The following is a 16,533-nucleotide window of genomic DNA, read 5'->3' on the forward strand; positions in this document are numbered from 1 at the left end:
AAACAGGAGTGGATGTTTAATGTCTTTATAGCACGCATTTCAAACACAAATACTGTGAATGTTAATGTTCATTCTCTTAACACTGTGAGTGCTGTATGATGATAAAACCTGTGATTCACCTGAAGCTCATCCATCACCCGCCGCCTCTGTTTATCATCATGTGTCACTGCCGTGTTTTGCCTCTGGTTTACATTCTGTGTGTACTCATGCAGCTCATTTACATTCTGAGGCTTTGTCCAGTGTTCAGGAAGCTACTTTAAAAGTGAAAGTGAACAAACAGGCTCCACATAATATGTACTTCACCAATATGGAGTCTACATAAAAATAAAAGGACAAAAGTTTATTTATCATGAAAATGAAATGATAAGAAAAACACAAAGTGCAGAATAAATCCTGTTGACAGGCACTGACAATGTAAACAAATCATTTGAGTTTTAACGTTTGTGATTTGATTATAAATCTGGTTTCATGAGGAATGTCAGTTCTGAATAATCTGCTTTGCGTTTTTTAAGAGTTTTCATTAATATGGCACACCGGGGGCTGCATGCAATGATAATAATTAAATATCAATTTCAGAACAACATGTGAATTTTTGTGATTTCTGTCCTTGGGTAAACAAATGCACAGCCAGGATTGACCAGTTCAGTTCACGAATGTCATATTGTGATGTGTTGCCTTCTTTTTTCTGTCCAGTTTGTTTAATGTTTCAGATTTATTTTACTGACTGTTTACTGTCAAGATGCTATTGTGACATGCAACCACTCGACAATCGACATCGACAACACTGAAGGTTAATGTGTGTTATATGGATTTCATCTTTTTGCAGTTTTGGTGGAAGTTTTCTTGTTTGACTCTATCTGTTGTGGAGTTCTAAAAGATTTGTTTAGACCGTTGTTGTAAATGATTTAATGTGAGATTTATTTACTTCAAAACAGACCTTAAAAATATTAACTTGAGTAAAAAGGGTTCTTGACTCGTTTAGATGTCAAATCAAAAGACAGTGACAGCTTTAAATGACTTAGTTTGCGTGTGTGCGTGTGCGTGTGTGTGCGTGTATGTGCGTGTGTGTGTGTGTGTGTGTTTGTGTGTGTGTGTGTGTGTGCATGTATTTGCATTATGTGCATGTGTGTGTGTTTGTGTGTGTGTGTGTGTGTGTGTGTGTGCATGTATTTGCATTATGTGCATGTGTGTGTGTTTGTGTGTGTGTGTGTGTGTGTGTGTGTGTGTGGATGTACGTGCGTGTGTGTGTGCGTGCGTGGATGTGTGTGTGATGAATCCTCAGTGTCAGCAGCAGAGATTATGTGTTGGAGTTGTGTCCTAGTCTCTCTCCATCATCATTTCTTCACCCTGAGTGAACACCTCACATGAACCTGCTGCTCCTGAATTCGTCTCTGTTATACATCCTGCTCCTTTAATTACTGTAACGGCCTCTCTCTCTCTCTCTCTCTCTCTCTCTCTCTCTGTCTCCATGCTGGCTTCTGTCCTCATAAATGTTACCATCTGTCATCCTCTCGTCTCATTGCAACCACACCATTTGTGATGACACACAAGAGCAGATATTTAGCCTGTGATCAGAATCTAGAGATGTGGAGGGATGGATCAGGGGATGGAGAGATTCAGAGTTTGGGGTATGTAAAGTTGGATGGATAAAGGGTGTTTGGATCAGGGTATGGATTCATCGGAGGATAGATGGAGGAAAGGATTAAGGGATGGATTAGGAATCATGTACAGTGGATGTGTAGGGGGTGGAGTGTGTTGGGTTTTCACACAGGGTGTTAGAGAATACGGGGGGATGAAGGGCTTCTCACTTTGCTCCGAGGAACATGATGACGCTGCTACACACTGCCACACACTGAGATCCACGTTCAGATCTCTTCTGTGTTTGATCTGAATCAAAAGCACCTGCAGTGAGATTCTCCATCCGTGTGATGTTATACAGTCTACTGAATGAGAATGATGTGATTCATGCTCTTCAGGGGCAGTCACTGTAGATCTTCTGGGTTTACGTTCAAATGCATTCAACTGAACTCAAAAGACAAATACAGCTCATACAATGAATCTGTTTAATATATGAGAAAAGATGTTCAGATGAGAGTCGTGCAGCAATTGTCATCACAACATAGCCTAAAGGAACAGACAAAACCTACAATTTTAAGATGGAGACATGAGATACTTCATCAGAAAAAAAATCTTTATGAACTGCATGGGCCCAGTTGAGTTACTGGTGTTCACTTATTTCTGATCATTCTGCAAATATAAATGTAACCCATTATTATTACAGTAGAGACCTTTTAGACATACTAATTCTCTGTTTAGTTTGACATTTTGTCTTGGTGTATTTAAAGGTTTCGCTTTATTCCTCTTTGCTCAACACACTGTCCGAGAAAAAATGACAAAATCATGTTTTTTTAATCTAACAAGGTTTCTGTAAGTGTTATTATTAGTCTGATGTAACATGAATAAAAGTGTTTGAAATTAACTTAACAGTGAAACAAATGTGTGTTTTGTGTGAGAGAGAGAGATTTGGCAGTTTACCCGCTTTACCAGAGTCTAACTCATTTGCTTGACAAATAGCAACAGAACACAAATGGGAAAACAAGAAAGCTAGTGGGCAGTAATCTTGTTATATAAGAAAACATTTAATTCACTGTTAATCTCTTCTGTGTTCTCTGTGAGCCCACAGGCTGAATCAACATCGCTTCACATTAAAGCCTTTATGATTCTCCATCAAACATAAATACTGTACAGATGAAATGAAGCTGAAGTAAAACCAGAAGTTTAATCACAGCATCTGTAGTGAAGTCACAGTAGTACACATGGTAGCCAATACGCACAAAACAACACGCTTCCCTGTGATAAGACTACACACTATACATCATAGTACTTGTAAACATGGAAAACACAAAAAACAATTATGTTTAGCTCTTTGAAAAAATGTTTTCTCATATGAAAGTCACTTTGGATAAAGATGTCTGCAGAATGAATAAATGTAAATGTACTTTTAACTATAGTAAAATGACCAGATACAGGATTTTTTTTAAACGTACAATAGAAATTTTTGTTCACAATAGTTTATTACACCGTCCTACAGTTTACTACTGTTTACTACATCAAATACAGTACACAACATGTATTAGCCGAAATGCGCAAGGATAACAGAAATGGACTTTAAGACATGCAACCCTTTAGAAAGTGAGTTCCAGACCTGACACATTAAATCGGTCAATTAAACATCTATCCGTAAGTATAATGACACTGTGAACTGAAGGAGTGACACTGAGGGTCATCGCACTCTGACCTTGACTGTGGAGGATGAAAGATCAGCTGTGGATGGAGAGGCCGTGACGCTGCGCTGACGTGGCGTGGCGTGGCCATCATCAGCACCACACCGTGGAAACCCGTGAGAGAAGCACAAGAGGTTCACATCTCTGTCCTGCGGCACTGCAGTCACTCGCACTAGAGGAATATCGTCCGGTACAGACTCAACGATGGAGGTTCCGCGCGTGGGACATAGTGTGAGCAGCCCCACGAGTCCGTGTGTGGACATGATAAAGAATCTGAGTCTGGATGCCATCCAGCTTTGTGAGAGAGAAGGTAAGAAGTGTTGCGTTCGCGCAGACAGCTGAACGCGCTTCTAGACGACGGCGAGCACGCGCGTCGCGAACGCATTGAAAGATCGCTGCATGTTCTAGATTGTTGATGTTGAAGGTTCAGTCTGTCATATTTACTGTAGAATGTGCTGGTGTGCAGGAGCGGGCACACTGAGTGGGGCTTATTGTCAGGGAAATGTCATTTCAATACATGCAAAGGCGCGTTTTCCGTTGCGGACGCTTTCGGTTATTGAATCAGATGCTTTATTTGTTAGTCAAACGCGTTCGTGGAGTAAATGCATTTGATCATTTCACCCCACAAGCTCATCAACCTAAAGCCATACTATATATCGAGACGTTGAAATATTATTTCAACCGATGCAAACGTGAGTTACACGTGCAGTGCTTCGTTTCTAAGAACGGCGTTTGACGACTACATGTCTCTCGTATTGTGTGTTTACGGCGCACGCATGTAAATGCTGTAGATGTCACGTGCGCGCGAGACCTTGGTCTTTGTGTCCTTCGGATGATGGACAGAGATGCGTGTGTTGTCTATTTCATGCACGTGAACGCATGTTTCAGGATGATGTTCAGCACCATGGACACGGTCAGTGCGCGCCGCGCGCATCATATGGAAACAGCACCAGACTGCAGCTGCATGAGTCTCTAAACGAGCAGCACAGCGACTCAGTGACTCCGACGGGTCTGAAACAGCAGATTCACACTCAGCATCTGCTGATTCATACGGGTGCTGTTCATTGTCTAATGCGCGTGCTGTCTACATTGATTTGCTAAGTTCGACATAAATGTTGATGGAGAGGGTTCACGTGGGTGTGTTCCCATCCAAGCATTTTCCAGCCTCATTTAGCTATTGATTTTCCACAGCAGTCTGTTTACTGCATCCTTGTACGCTTTTATTTTTTATATTAGATCAGGCCTCATATAAAAAAAGTAATACAATACTATGTTGTCATGTCCTTTAACATTTTGACGCTACAATATTTACAGTAGGGTAAATGTATAGCTCCATTTTGTTTAGCTCCATTACTGTGGACTCGCATATCAACTCAATGCTCAAGTGTAGTGAGGACCTACCTTATGTTTGGTATTCTGTTCCAGCGCTGTGTAGAGGAACTTCATGTCCCCTCAACACACTGAACACACCAGGAGAAAGACACAAAGAGAGAAAGAGTGCTTATTGACACAGCATATAATGACTATAGGCACACACAGCTCTATTGACATACATTCTATTGTTATGAATTAATGAAACATTGTCTCGAACTACGTTTCAGATTTAACATAAAATGCCGTCTTGTTTCCCAAAACCCATAAAACAACCCAACCGTTTAAAGTGGCCGAGCACACGAGTATTGTACTTATTCTCTGCAGGTCTCCGTATACTGTAGAATCTTGTTTGTTAAAGGATTCTGAACAATAATGAACACTGATGACTGTTCAGATGTGGACCAAACATAACGGAGTCACAATGGGACATTCTGTTCGGACCCATCTGTGTTCTGTGCCACAACAGCCCGTCTCTCTCTCTCTCTCTCTCTCTCTCTAATTTGATATATATTATTGAAGACTACATTTACATATAATTAATTTCATTCTACTGTACATACATCCTATATATTAAGATCATTAGAGCGAAGAATTTTTTCCCAAAAAGAGATTTAAGAGATTTTACAAAAATCATGTTTTAAATTTTTTACATGTTTTTATTGTGTTATTTATCTGTATTTTTCTGCGTTCTTATGGCTTAAATCAAAACAAACCGACTGCAGTTTGATTGAAATGAATTGGAATGCACAATAAAAACATGATTTCTTTTTTTTTTTAAACAGAGATATCTCATTTTGGAAGTAAACTAGTGTTCATAAACTAGTGTTCATAAATACAGTATATCATGAATTAGGTTGAATGATGACTTCATTAAATCGGTACTATGTCATGCGGACACACACAGGGTTTCACGAACACGTTCCAGGTGCTCATTATGGGATAAGAATGAATGTATGGCTCTGTCATGAACGCATCTTTCAAATATGCTAAGTTCTTTCTTTGCTGAAACAGAACCCAGCTGGAATGAAATCAGAACTATATTTCCGTGACGTAATCTCTGTGTCACAGAGCTGCACTTGAATACTCTCAGGATGAACGTGCTTGTGTGGTGAAGCAGACAGGGTGGCAGGTCTCAGATGGGTGAGGCCTCGCTGACTCAGTTTAAATGTACAGCTTTGACCAGCTGTGTGTGTGTGGGGGGGGGGACGGGCTCCATCTGCCAAGCCCACCCGCTCAATGAAAGAACGCATTTAACACGGCCATCAATTTACTAATTGTGTCCAGTGTGCACAAAGGGCAGTTAAAACACAACAAAACCCACAGAGATAATGCAGTAAATTCATGAGGATGAGTCCTGTCGTGCAGTAAAACGTGTGAACTGAGACTAAAGCTTTATACAGTCACTACATGTTTGTTTTTATTTCTACATGATCTGATCTGGTCTCGTGTGGTTTCGTACACTGAATGGATGTCAAAGTCTTTTGCAATTTTTTTTTGAATGATCATCTTAAGAGAATTCTGCTGGACAGACATTTGTAAAGCACCTAGAAAAGCATATATCTGCTGAAAATATTTGTGCAACATTTAGTGTTTGTATGTTTTTCTGTCACCTCAAGCGCAAACATCGCAGTTATAGAAACCCAGATTTGCTTTCTCAGCTCGTGCTGTTATATCACTGCATCACACTTTGTGTGTGTGTGTGTGTGTGTGTGTGTGTGTGAGATACAATGCTGCTCTATTTGGGGACCATGTGATTATGTAGATACAGAACTTTATTACAACAGATCAGAATCTTAAACTCCTCGGCTAATGTACCAATCTCTCTTCAGAACCCTGACAGTAAAACTAAGAAATAAAGTTAGAAACATGATTCTCCATATATAAACATCAGCTGAATCGACTCAACCGTAGACTCAAGGGTAGTCCATGCTGTTATGTTTAAAGATTGCTCGTTTTATTAAAGGTCCAGTGTGTAATTTTGGAGGATCTATATGGCAGAAATGCAATATACAGTATTATACATAACTATGTGTTCAGAGGTGTATTAAGTCTTTACATAATGAAGCGTTACATTTTTATTACCTTAGAAGGAGCTATTTATTCATTGTCTATCTCAAACACAGCAGGTCCCCTTAGGGGCGATTCACATTTCGTGTAGAGATGATTCAACTTTTGAGAGTGCCGCACGTGCACCGCTGGTCATATGACCATAGAAAATTTGAATCGGCCATTACATGGTATTCTCCATGTTGTTTCTACAGTAGCCTTTGACGGCAAAGCAAACTAAAATGTTACAAAATCTTAGTCCTGTGTCAGCCAAGGGAGTGGGGTGCGGTGGAGTGAGCCGTTGGTTGCAGTTCGAAACCCCACCACTAGATGCCGCTAAAAAGTATTAAAATGTGTAAAATGTTTCAATTGTTAAAAATTACATTAAAGTGTATTACATCTAAATTCACATAAAAATATTTATTATTAATTAGTTATGTCAACAAGTGATAAGTTTAATGAATAAATGTTTATTGATTTAAAGGAGTCAGAACTGATAGAGATCACACAGTGGCTGGCTTTTATTATCACGTCTCAAAAAACTTGTTTTAACAGGATTACAGTGAGACCCCGGGATATAAATAACTCATGAACAACACGCCATTTTCATTATTATTTCTATATTTATATCAACATTGGATGGGCAGGTGAACTTGTGAATTCATAATGAAATATGAAATGCCACGCATCATTTATTTTAGCCGATTGATGTTGAAAACTGATATGAGTACTGAATGCATCTGAAATAAAAAGCCACATTACGCTGTGTTCACACTTGACTTCTTTTATGAAGCTGCTAGTGTCTAAAACGTTTTTTAAACACCAGCGTCTTTTTCTGCAGCTCAGGTCGTCTTTTGAGGTTGAAAAAAATATTTTTTTCTGGAAAAACACCCTACGTCACCTTTTTCACAGCTAAACAATGACAGAGATTTGTCTTTCAATAACAACATGCAAAGAATGTGATTGGTCGAGAAGGCTCAAGATCGAAAAAATAAAATGGGGTCCGAAACGCCTTTTGCTGAATAGTTTTGTATAAATGTAAATAAAAATTTCACATTCAATAACTTCTAATTGCATTTCTAGCAAGAAAATAGTATAGTCGTTTTTAAATATGTGATTGGTTTTTGCAAAGACGCTCTGTGTTTATAATTCAAATAGACTTCCGTTACGCTGCCTATGAAGCCTCTCATTCTAAGCTGCCTCCGTGCACAAATGCTATCTTTGAACATTTCCGGCTGCTCTTTGTAACCATAATTTTGCGAACTAAAAAAGCTCCATTGTCAACATTTTCTTGTCAAAAATAATTTAAGTGTGAACACAACCTTATAAAGTGTATGAAATATCAGAAACTAATACCACATTTAACCTTGGACATCAACTCCCTTACAGCCAAAGACACATTCAGAGAGGTTTTACATTTCTCGATACAAACCAGGATTAAAATAAACCTGTGAGGAAGACCTTTGTATTGAAGAGCTCTCAATCAATCATCTTCTTCATCAAGACTCTCAAAGTTAAAGGAACAGTTCACCCAAAAATTAAAATTGTGTCAAAATTTTCTCACCGTTCCAAATCTGTACAAATGTCTTTGTTCTGATGAACATAGAGAAAGATTTTGGAAGAATGCTTGTCACCAAACAGTTCTTGGACCCCATCGACTACCATAGTAGGAAAAAATACTTTTATATATTACTTATATAATTTTCCCCTGTTGAACACAAAAGAAGATATTTTGAAGAATGTAAGACATCAAAACAGTTCTGGGGCACCTTTGACTACCATTGTCATTTTTCCTACTATGAGAGTCAATGGGATCCAAGAATTGTTTGGTGACAAGCATTTCTTCCAAATATCTTTCTCTGTGTTCAATCAAACAAATACATTTATACGGATTTAGAACAACTAGAGTAATTCATGGAGATGGGGGTGAGGTAAAATTCTGATTCAACTTCTCCCACTTTATATACTTAGCCCCAATTCGATTGTAACTCGTGGTCGCCATTGTTTGCTTTTAGCAATGTGATCATTTTGTGTACGCCTGTAAGTAATGATCACAGTTAAATGTTTTTTAACCCAAACCCCTACCCTAAACCTAATAAAATACGTTATAAAAAAAATATGTTAATAAATAAAGTTTGTCTTCAGCAAGTTTGTTTCCTGTCACAAGAATAAGTTACGAATTAGTTGCGTTTGAGCATTCTCATTCATCTCAAAACCACTGATAGCCCCTGCTATGAAATGTGAATTTGAAATATTTTATTAGCTCATTTTTTCCGAATGCTGACCTTCCGTGAGGCCTGCTGAACATGCACAAACTCCTGAAGCCTGCTCGCTCCCGCTTTCTCTCTCCCGTCTGAAGCTGACGTTTCCAAAGTCATTGCTTCTAATCACCCGACTACCTGCCCGTTAGATCCCATTCCAACCCATCTCCTTCAGGCCATCTCTCCGTGGGTTGTCCCCACTCTGACCCACATTATCAACTCTTCTCTCACCACTGGTACATTTCACACTGCTTTTAAGGAGGCCTGTATAACCCCTTTACTGAAGAAACACACTTTTGATCCTGCACTGCTAGGAAACTACAGAACAGTATCTCTCCTCCCCTTCATTGCAAAAACCCTTGAGCGTGTGGTAGCTAACAAGCTTTCCTCCATCTGCCGCTTCGACACTGTAAACCACCATATCCTCCTGGCGACCCTCAAGACTGTGGGTGTCTCTAGAATAGTTCTACGGTTGTTTAAGTCTTACCTCTGGGGTAGGCCATTCAGAGTATCCTGGAGAGGTGAGGTCTCTGATTCCCAGCATCTCAGTATAGGGGTACCCCAGGGCTCAGTTCTTGGACCGCTGTTATACTCCATATACACAACATCCCTAGATTCTGTCATTTAGAAACATGGCTTTTCCTATCACTGCTATGCGGATGAGACACAACTCCACCTGTCATTTCAGCCTAATGATCCGACGGTTTCTGCACGCATTTCAGCATGCCTGAATAACATTTCACTCTGGATGAAGGACCATCACCTGCAGCTCAACCTTGAACTGCACGTGACACCGGCTTTCTAACTTGTAGACAGTTTTATGCATTCGGTCCGAGGTTGATGAGATGACCGCTGTGAACGGCATATGCTCTTGTTTGTTTTTGTCATGATTCCGCTATCATGTCATGTTTATTCTTATTCTTGCAGCGGAGTCATGACTAAGTCTAGGGTTTTGTGTGAGAAGGACATGGCATGGCTTAGATTTTGGCTGACATGCGCCTTCTCGTGTCTCGTCTATGGCCCCGCCCCTCTCGTCTCCTCGTTAGCTTCCCTTGAGTGTTTCATTACCCACACCTGCCTATTGTTAATTATCCTTTGTTCGTCTCCCTATTTAATGCCCTTGTATTCTCTGTCCTGTGCTCGTTTGTTCTTGTACATACTTGTAAACTTTGATGTCCGTTTGCCTGTCTGAACTCTGGTTCCAAGGAGTTATCCATACGCTGTGTCCCAGCGTTTATTACCAGCGTCCTGTTCCTGTTTTGTGATCCTTGTTGATTTTGTTGCAGTTGGTTTTCCCTCCGTGAGTTTTACGTTCCTGTTTGGCTGTCTTTGTTTATCCCCTGTATTTTACCCCATTGTGGGTTTTTGTTTTGTGTTTATTAAAATCTTTTGTTACCCCATACCGCTGCCTGCATTTGGGTTCTATCACCACACGTTTCGTGACAGTTTTCTCAGTTAATTCAAGTCCATTCTGTTTTACCCTCCAATATATTAATAGCACAGACCTGTGTCCTGTCAAATCTACTGTACATTCATCATTGTGTGTTACAAAACCTTTTCAGTGAAAAACACACTTTCTTCCAGATCCATAGCTTTATTAAACGTGACGTGTGTTATTTGATCCATCATTTACGAGGTGCCTTATTCCTCTGAATTTGCACACTATAAATTAAACAAAAACATACAAATATTAGAAAATAAGGCAAGATGATGAAAGCTACACCAGTGAAGATGCAGGAATGGTGGCGTTTCATATGTCTTGAGGGTGATGGAATTACTGAAGCAGTGCATTAAAGTTGCATCAGTTCTTGGTCCCAAGACTATAAATAGAGCAGCATCTCATTCTTCAATGTGTTGAATCAGATGAAAGTCATGCCGCACTGTGACTACTCATCTCTGTCAAGAAAGTGTTGATGGGTCAATCTCACCACTGATGGACAACACAAAGGACAGAGATGAAACATCTGGAATATTTCATTGTAGTAACACTGTTGGTAATGAAATTCTGTGCCAACAGGATCACAGTAACAATATACCACCGTAACATTTCATCATATTAATCTGCTTGACCTTGAAGGCCATTTCATCTGCTGTATTATGAGAGAATCAAATGAACTCTTGAGATAAAGCACATCTCAACTTTAAGCAAGCAGAAACCCCCAATGACTGCAGGAAATTCATCACGTCCAGCTTTGAGTTTCAGCCAGTATTATCTCAACGCTGCCCAGAATCAAAATATTTCTAATGGAAATTAACCCATTTGCTGAAAGATGGACAGCTAGAATAAATCCTGATTATTAACACTGTATTAATCCCGGGAAGACAAATATCTCATCCATTTAAAATGTCAACTGTGATACAGCATTACAGCAAAATACTGCTGTAAAAATACACTGCAAAGATTGTATCATGTTGTAACATATTTGTAATTTTACATTTATACGCACAACAGCTGTTTTTAGTGCATTCAAGCCCTACATTTTCTGTTGTTAATGCAATGCAATGCTTAACTAATTAATAAGAATGAAAACAAATAATAAAAATAAAAGCAGTAAATAAATTCAAAGTGAAAATGAAAATTGGGTCATCACCTGTTTGACTTTCTTCTGCATGCAGAACACAACAGAAGATATTTTGAAGAATGTATTTTTCGGGTGAACAATCATTCCTAAAATTACTTTACAGCAAAAACAAACAGCTCATCTCCGGCATACTGATACAGAAAAAGTATTTTATTTTTGTTTCCATGATCATACTGGAATAAGAAGGTCATGTTGAGTGCAGTGCATTGTGGGATGGGGAATGTCTTAGCAAACCAGTCTACCGGTTACTCCTGATGTGCTGTGATACAATCCCAGTCAGGTTTGTAGTAACTCAATCATCATGTTTTCTTTGGCGAGTGTTTTTGGATAAATTCCCATGTCTAGCATTCATATACAGTATGAATCCAAACGAACGTTCAGTAATTCAGCTCTTTCCTGTTTATTATTCATACGGATGAATGAAACAAAGCAGAGCTTCTGTGTCTCATGCTTCAGAGCTGCTGAGGGCTCAATGAGGGCGTTGTGGAGATCTTGGAGTGACCCGTCAGAGAATGTCCGGCTTTGTCTGTGTTCTCATGCGTTCACTTTCTCTATTGTTGTCTGGTCATGTGAGGAAGCCCATGGATGTCGTCATGCATGTAGAGTCCATAACTATCATTCATCTGAGAGACATAACTCGATCTTTCCATCTGTATAAATATATTGACTGATACTGACAGACTATAAAGCTGAAGACTTTCTCTGAAATATGTTCACTCAGAATGTGCAGGAATATTAGCACTTATGTATATTACACCTCCACTCGCATGTTTAACCAAACTGCCAAGGCACTTCAACAAAAGCCTTTATTTTGTGGAAAACACAAAAGTGATCAACACTTACCAAAGTAGCATCAGAGAAGACTTCAGCTAACATTTTGTCACTTGTCAGAAACGAGTAGAAAGTGTTGAGGGTCTTGCTCTGAATGACTTCAGCACATCACTATTTTCTCACAATGCCCTGATGTTCGGCTCTTTTTTTAGTCTCTTCCACTTCATTTTAGTTCCACACAGAAAAGGGTTTTGTTCAGGGCCGGCCCGTGGCATAGGCTACATAAGCAGTTGCCTTGGGTCCAAAATGACCAGAGGGGCGCCAGATGAGAGCGCAAAATACGACATGTGAACAGCTTCTTGCATTTCATTTTATTTTACCTAATCACATTAATAACACATACAATATTTTAAATGCACCAGATTTATCCAACACTGGCTCATTTTCATCCGTAGGCCCTTTCGGCAGGTTGATTTTAAGGACAGGAAGAAAATATAAACAAAATATGAATACACCAAATAACAGTTTTTCAGGATTGCTAACACACAGTTCATGAAACAATTCACCATTTTCTGACAACTATAAACATTCTCAGAACAATACACCAACTTATCCAAACCCCCCACACAAACAGCCTCATTTTGCAAAGGTTTGACCATGTTCTCGTTCAGAAAACACAAACACACAATATAATGAAGTGAAGTGTCAAGCTGTAAACTCAAACAGCACATATTTATTCATCAGTATACATTCAGTCAGACTATCAGAGTCTCAGGATCATATCAATAGGATCAAAGGTCATTGTGCATCATAGAATCATCGACAGGTCTTTATACTGCTGACTGTAAACATACAGTATAATCACACTACACACTTTATACAAGAGAAATTTAACTATACTATCTCCAGTAAACTGTATGTTTACGCCCTCAAATTTGTGATTGTCTAGTTTAAAAATGTGTATTTGTAGCCTTCTTTACCTGTTCAGTGTTTTTGCTGACAATCTGATACCTTTATGAAATTGTGCCAAAGGTTCAGAGGATGACATGTTTTTTTACATTCCCTCCTATTGACAAATGGCTTTACTGTTTGTTTCCTTTATCTTCTCTGTAAGTGACTTTGGATAAAAGCATCTGCTAAATGGCTGAATGTAAATGTGATTTGTGCAGTTGTGTAGTGTATTGTGTTGCATGACCAGTTCATATTGTTCTTTGGTTTTTGAACTCTTCTTGTCTTGTAAGATCATCTTCATCTACTTTACAGAAGTGTAATGTTTTAGTTTTCCTAAATCTCATTTTGCTCTATGTGCACTCCTTTATGTTGTATATTCTAATAAACACTAAGATGTCAAATTATTCTTGAATCGCAGTAAGAGGTTTTAGTAACAGTGTTCTGGGTTGATCTCACCAGTTTGGTTTTCAGCAGGTTGAATGGTTTTGTGAAGAGAGCTTCATTTTGACATGAAAATTGCATTTTTGGGGAATAGGGTGATACGTCATGGATTTGTGCTCACTGTTTTGAGAATACGAGGCATCATTTCAAGAAATGTGTTTAAGCATTTTGCATCATGACGCGATTATAATTAACTATAATTGATAATCTTAAGGCATGAATTATGCATGTGTAACGGAGAACAGCTAGTGTGGTCTGTGCAGGTGTTCATTTTCTGATATTTTTATGTATTTATTTTGTATAGTAGGGGGTGGGGCGCAATCTAAAATCTGGCATCTGTAAATTGATGAAAACACAATGTGCAACCCAGTCTCACAGCAGTTCATGGCATAGACACAACATTTGGAATCTATCACAGTAATGCGCGTTCATGGACACGAATATCCACATTTTTTCGTGTCAGTGTGCACAACCTTTTTTAATGTCACTCAGCACAACTTTCAATACAAAGACTAAGTGTGTATTAACGGTCCGTGTACGTTTTATTCATTTGATATCCTATATTAAATAAATTAATGGAAACTGAAAAATGACTCTTTTTTTCATTTTTCGTTTAGTTCAACAAACGAAAAATTAGATTTCGCCCCGATTTTTCATGTTTCGTTTGTCGTTTAAAAAACGGATTTCGGACTCAATATGGGATTCGTACATGTGGGCGGTGCTGTAACGCCCCTTTCACCCAATTGGTCAAATCGCTCACCATCCTGTACGGTCTTAATTCTGCCAGGCAGAATAAGAGTCACCTCTAGTCCTTCATTTTTAAGTTATTGCAAGTATGTCGGCGCGAACCACTGCTTATTTTTAACAGTGCGTGATATTTAAGCAGACATATCTGTTGCAATGTACGACATTTAAGAGATGCAGTATGCTGAATACCAGGGGTCTCCAACCCTGCTCCTGGTGAGCTACTCTCCTTAAGATTTCAGCTCTAACCCCAATCAAACACACCTGGGTTGCTTGATAATTACAGAAAGGTGTGCTGAAGCAGGGTTGGAGATGCAATTTGCAGGACGGTAGTTCACCAGGTCCAGGGTTGAAGATCCCTCTGTATACAGTAATTTATGATGATTTATGATGATATAGTATCTTTCCAACAAAAGTCACCCATTACAATAAACACTTAAAAGACACAGACAGTCAAGAATAAGAAATGTGACCTCTTCGAAGTACTACAGAAGGTCTCTGCTGACACGCAGACATAGAAAACATACATGTGTAATAGCATAAGTAAAAACGTTAACAAAGATCCTTTTTCACGGGGCATTGCGGGTGTTTGACAGAGTTGCATCAGTCCAGCTACTCACTGCCTGCTGCATGCATTTCGTCAATTCAGCAATTTATGTTCCTCAATTATAAAAAAAAATAGCAGAATAACTCTGATCCCCATCATCTGGACACTATTCCCATCACTTGTCTACCCCTTGTTTACTGTCTTATTCCTTTGGTCTTGTAATTTGTCCGCTGTTGAATGTGTTTATGGTGTTGTGCTTTTTCCTGTGTCTCTGTGGATTAAATTATACCAGTTTGGAGTATCTGCTTGTCTTGAGTGTTTGCTTCACAAACCGTGACATCTGTATGTAAGTGTCTCTGTCGACACCTAGGGTACTTTACAGACTCGACTTTCACCTGAAAATTTAGATGTGCTGGTTTTTCTCAACAAAAACTAATCTGCTTTATAAATGGGTTTTTCATTCGGTCTGCATGAGTTTATTCAGAAATTGTTACAAAATCTAAACGATAAAACTAATATTGTATTGATGGGAGAGTCTACCCGCTACGCAAAGTCTTTTTCAGCACATCCCAAAGATTCTCAATAGGGTCAAGGTGTGGGCTCTGTGGTGGCCAATGAGTGAAAATTATGTATATGTTTCCTTAAGCACTCTTTCACAATTTGAGCCCGATGAATCCTGCCATTGTCATGTTGAAATCTGCCCGTGCCCTCAGGAAGGAAAGAACCCATTGATGGCATAACTTGATCATTCAGTCAACTGACCTCATTCTCTGGGCACATAACGTTGTTGAACCTAGACCTCAAATCCAATGGGAGGCTCTTACCTATTTGCTTAGTTGAATTCATGCTGTTGTTGACTGTTTTTGAACAGGCAGTGTATATAACTCTGCTTTATAATTGGGTTTCTCATTCGGTCTGCATGAGCTGGTTCAGAAATTGTTACAAAACCAAAATGATAGAACTATATATTTACATTAACATTTAGTCATTTAGTAGACGCTTTTATCCAAAGAGTATTACAGAGAGGTCAGGGAGCAATAAGCGACATGTCAAACAGGAGCAATCACACAATAGGTACTGATACAAATAAGCCAAAGATAATTTAGATAATATCTACAGTACACATGGATGTCCAGTTCACAGCATATCTTCAATACTGTAAGACAACAGAAGCCCTAGTTTAGGCACAACACGGTTAGCATATCTATAAATCTGGTCACCTACAGATAGTCATTCCACCACCAAACACACACACACACACACACACAAACACACACACACACACACACACACACACACAGACACACACACACACACACACACACTTCTCCCTCAAACATTTGCAAAACATAGTGATATGTAGATTCTCACAATTAGATAAAGCTGTTATTTTAAACTGGAAACAAAGAGTCAATGCCTAAACTAAAAACTAAAACAAAAGACAAATGCTAAAACTATTGTTAATCATACATACAGTGAGGGAAATAATTATTTGATCCCCTGCTGATTTAAGTTTGCCTGCTTACAAAGAA

At 39.0% G+C, this 16,533-nt stretch overlaps 1 protein-coding gene across 1 annotated transcript in view; it reads left to right on the top strand.

The window, feature by feature from the left end:
• Positions 1 to 2,977: 2,977 nt before the first annotated feature.
• The window catches only part of phyhiplb (phytanoyl-CoA 2-hydroxylase interacting protein-like b), a 31,105-nt gene continuing 17,549 nt past the window's right edge, over positions 2,978 to 16,533 (top strand). The window contains exon 1 of the mRNA XM_056770556.1: positions 2,978 to 3,594. Coding sequence (XP_056626534.1) covers positions 3,489 to 3,594 — 106 coding nt within the window. The 5' untranslated portion in view covers positions 2,978 to 3,488. The remainder of the gene's footprint in view (positions 3,595 to 16,533) is intronic.

The sequence above is a fragment of the Triplophysa dalaica genome, chromosome 17, assembly GCF_015846415.1.
Source record: "Triplophysa dalaica isolate WHDGS20190420 chromosome 17, ASM1584641v1, whole genome shotgun sequence".
In the NCBI taxonomy this organism is placed as follows: domain Eukaryota; kingdom Metazoa; phylum Chordata; class Actinopteri; order Cypriniformes; family Nemacheilidae; genus Triplophysa; species Triplophysa dalaica.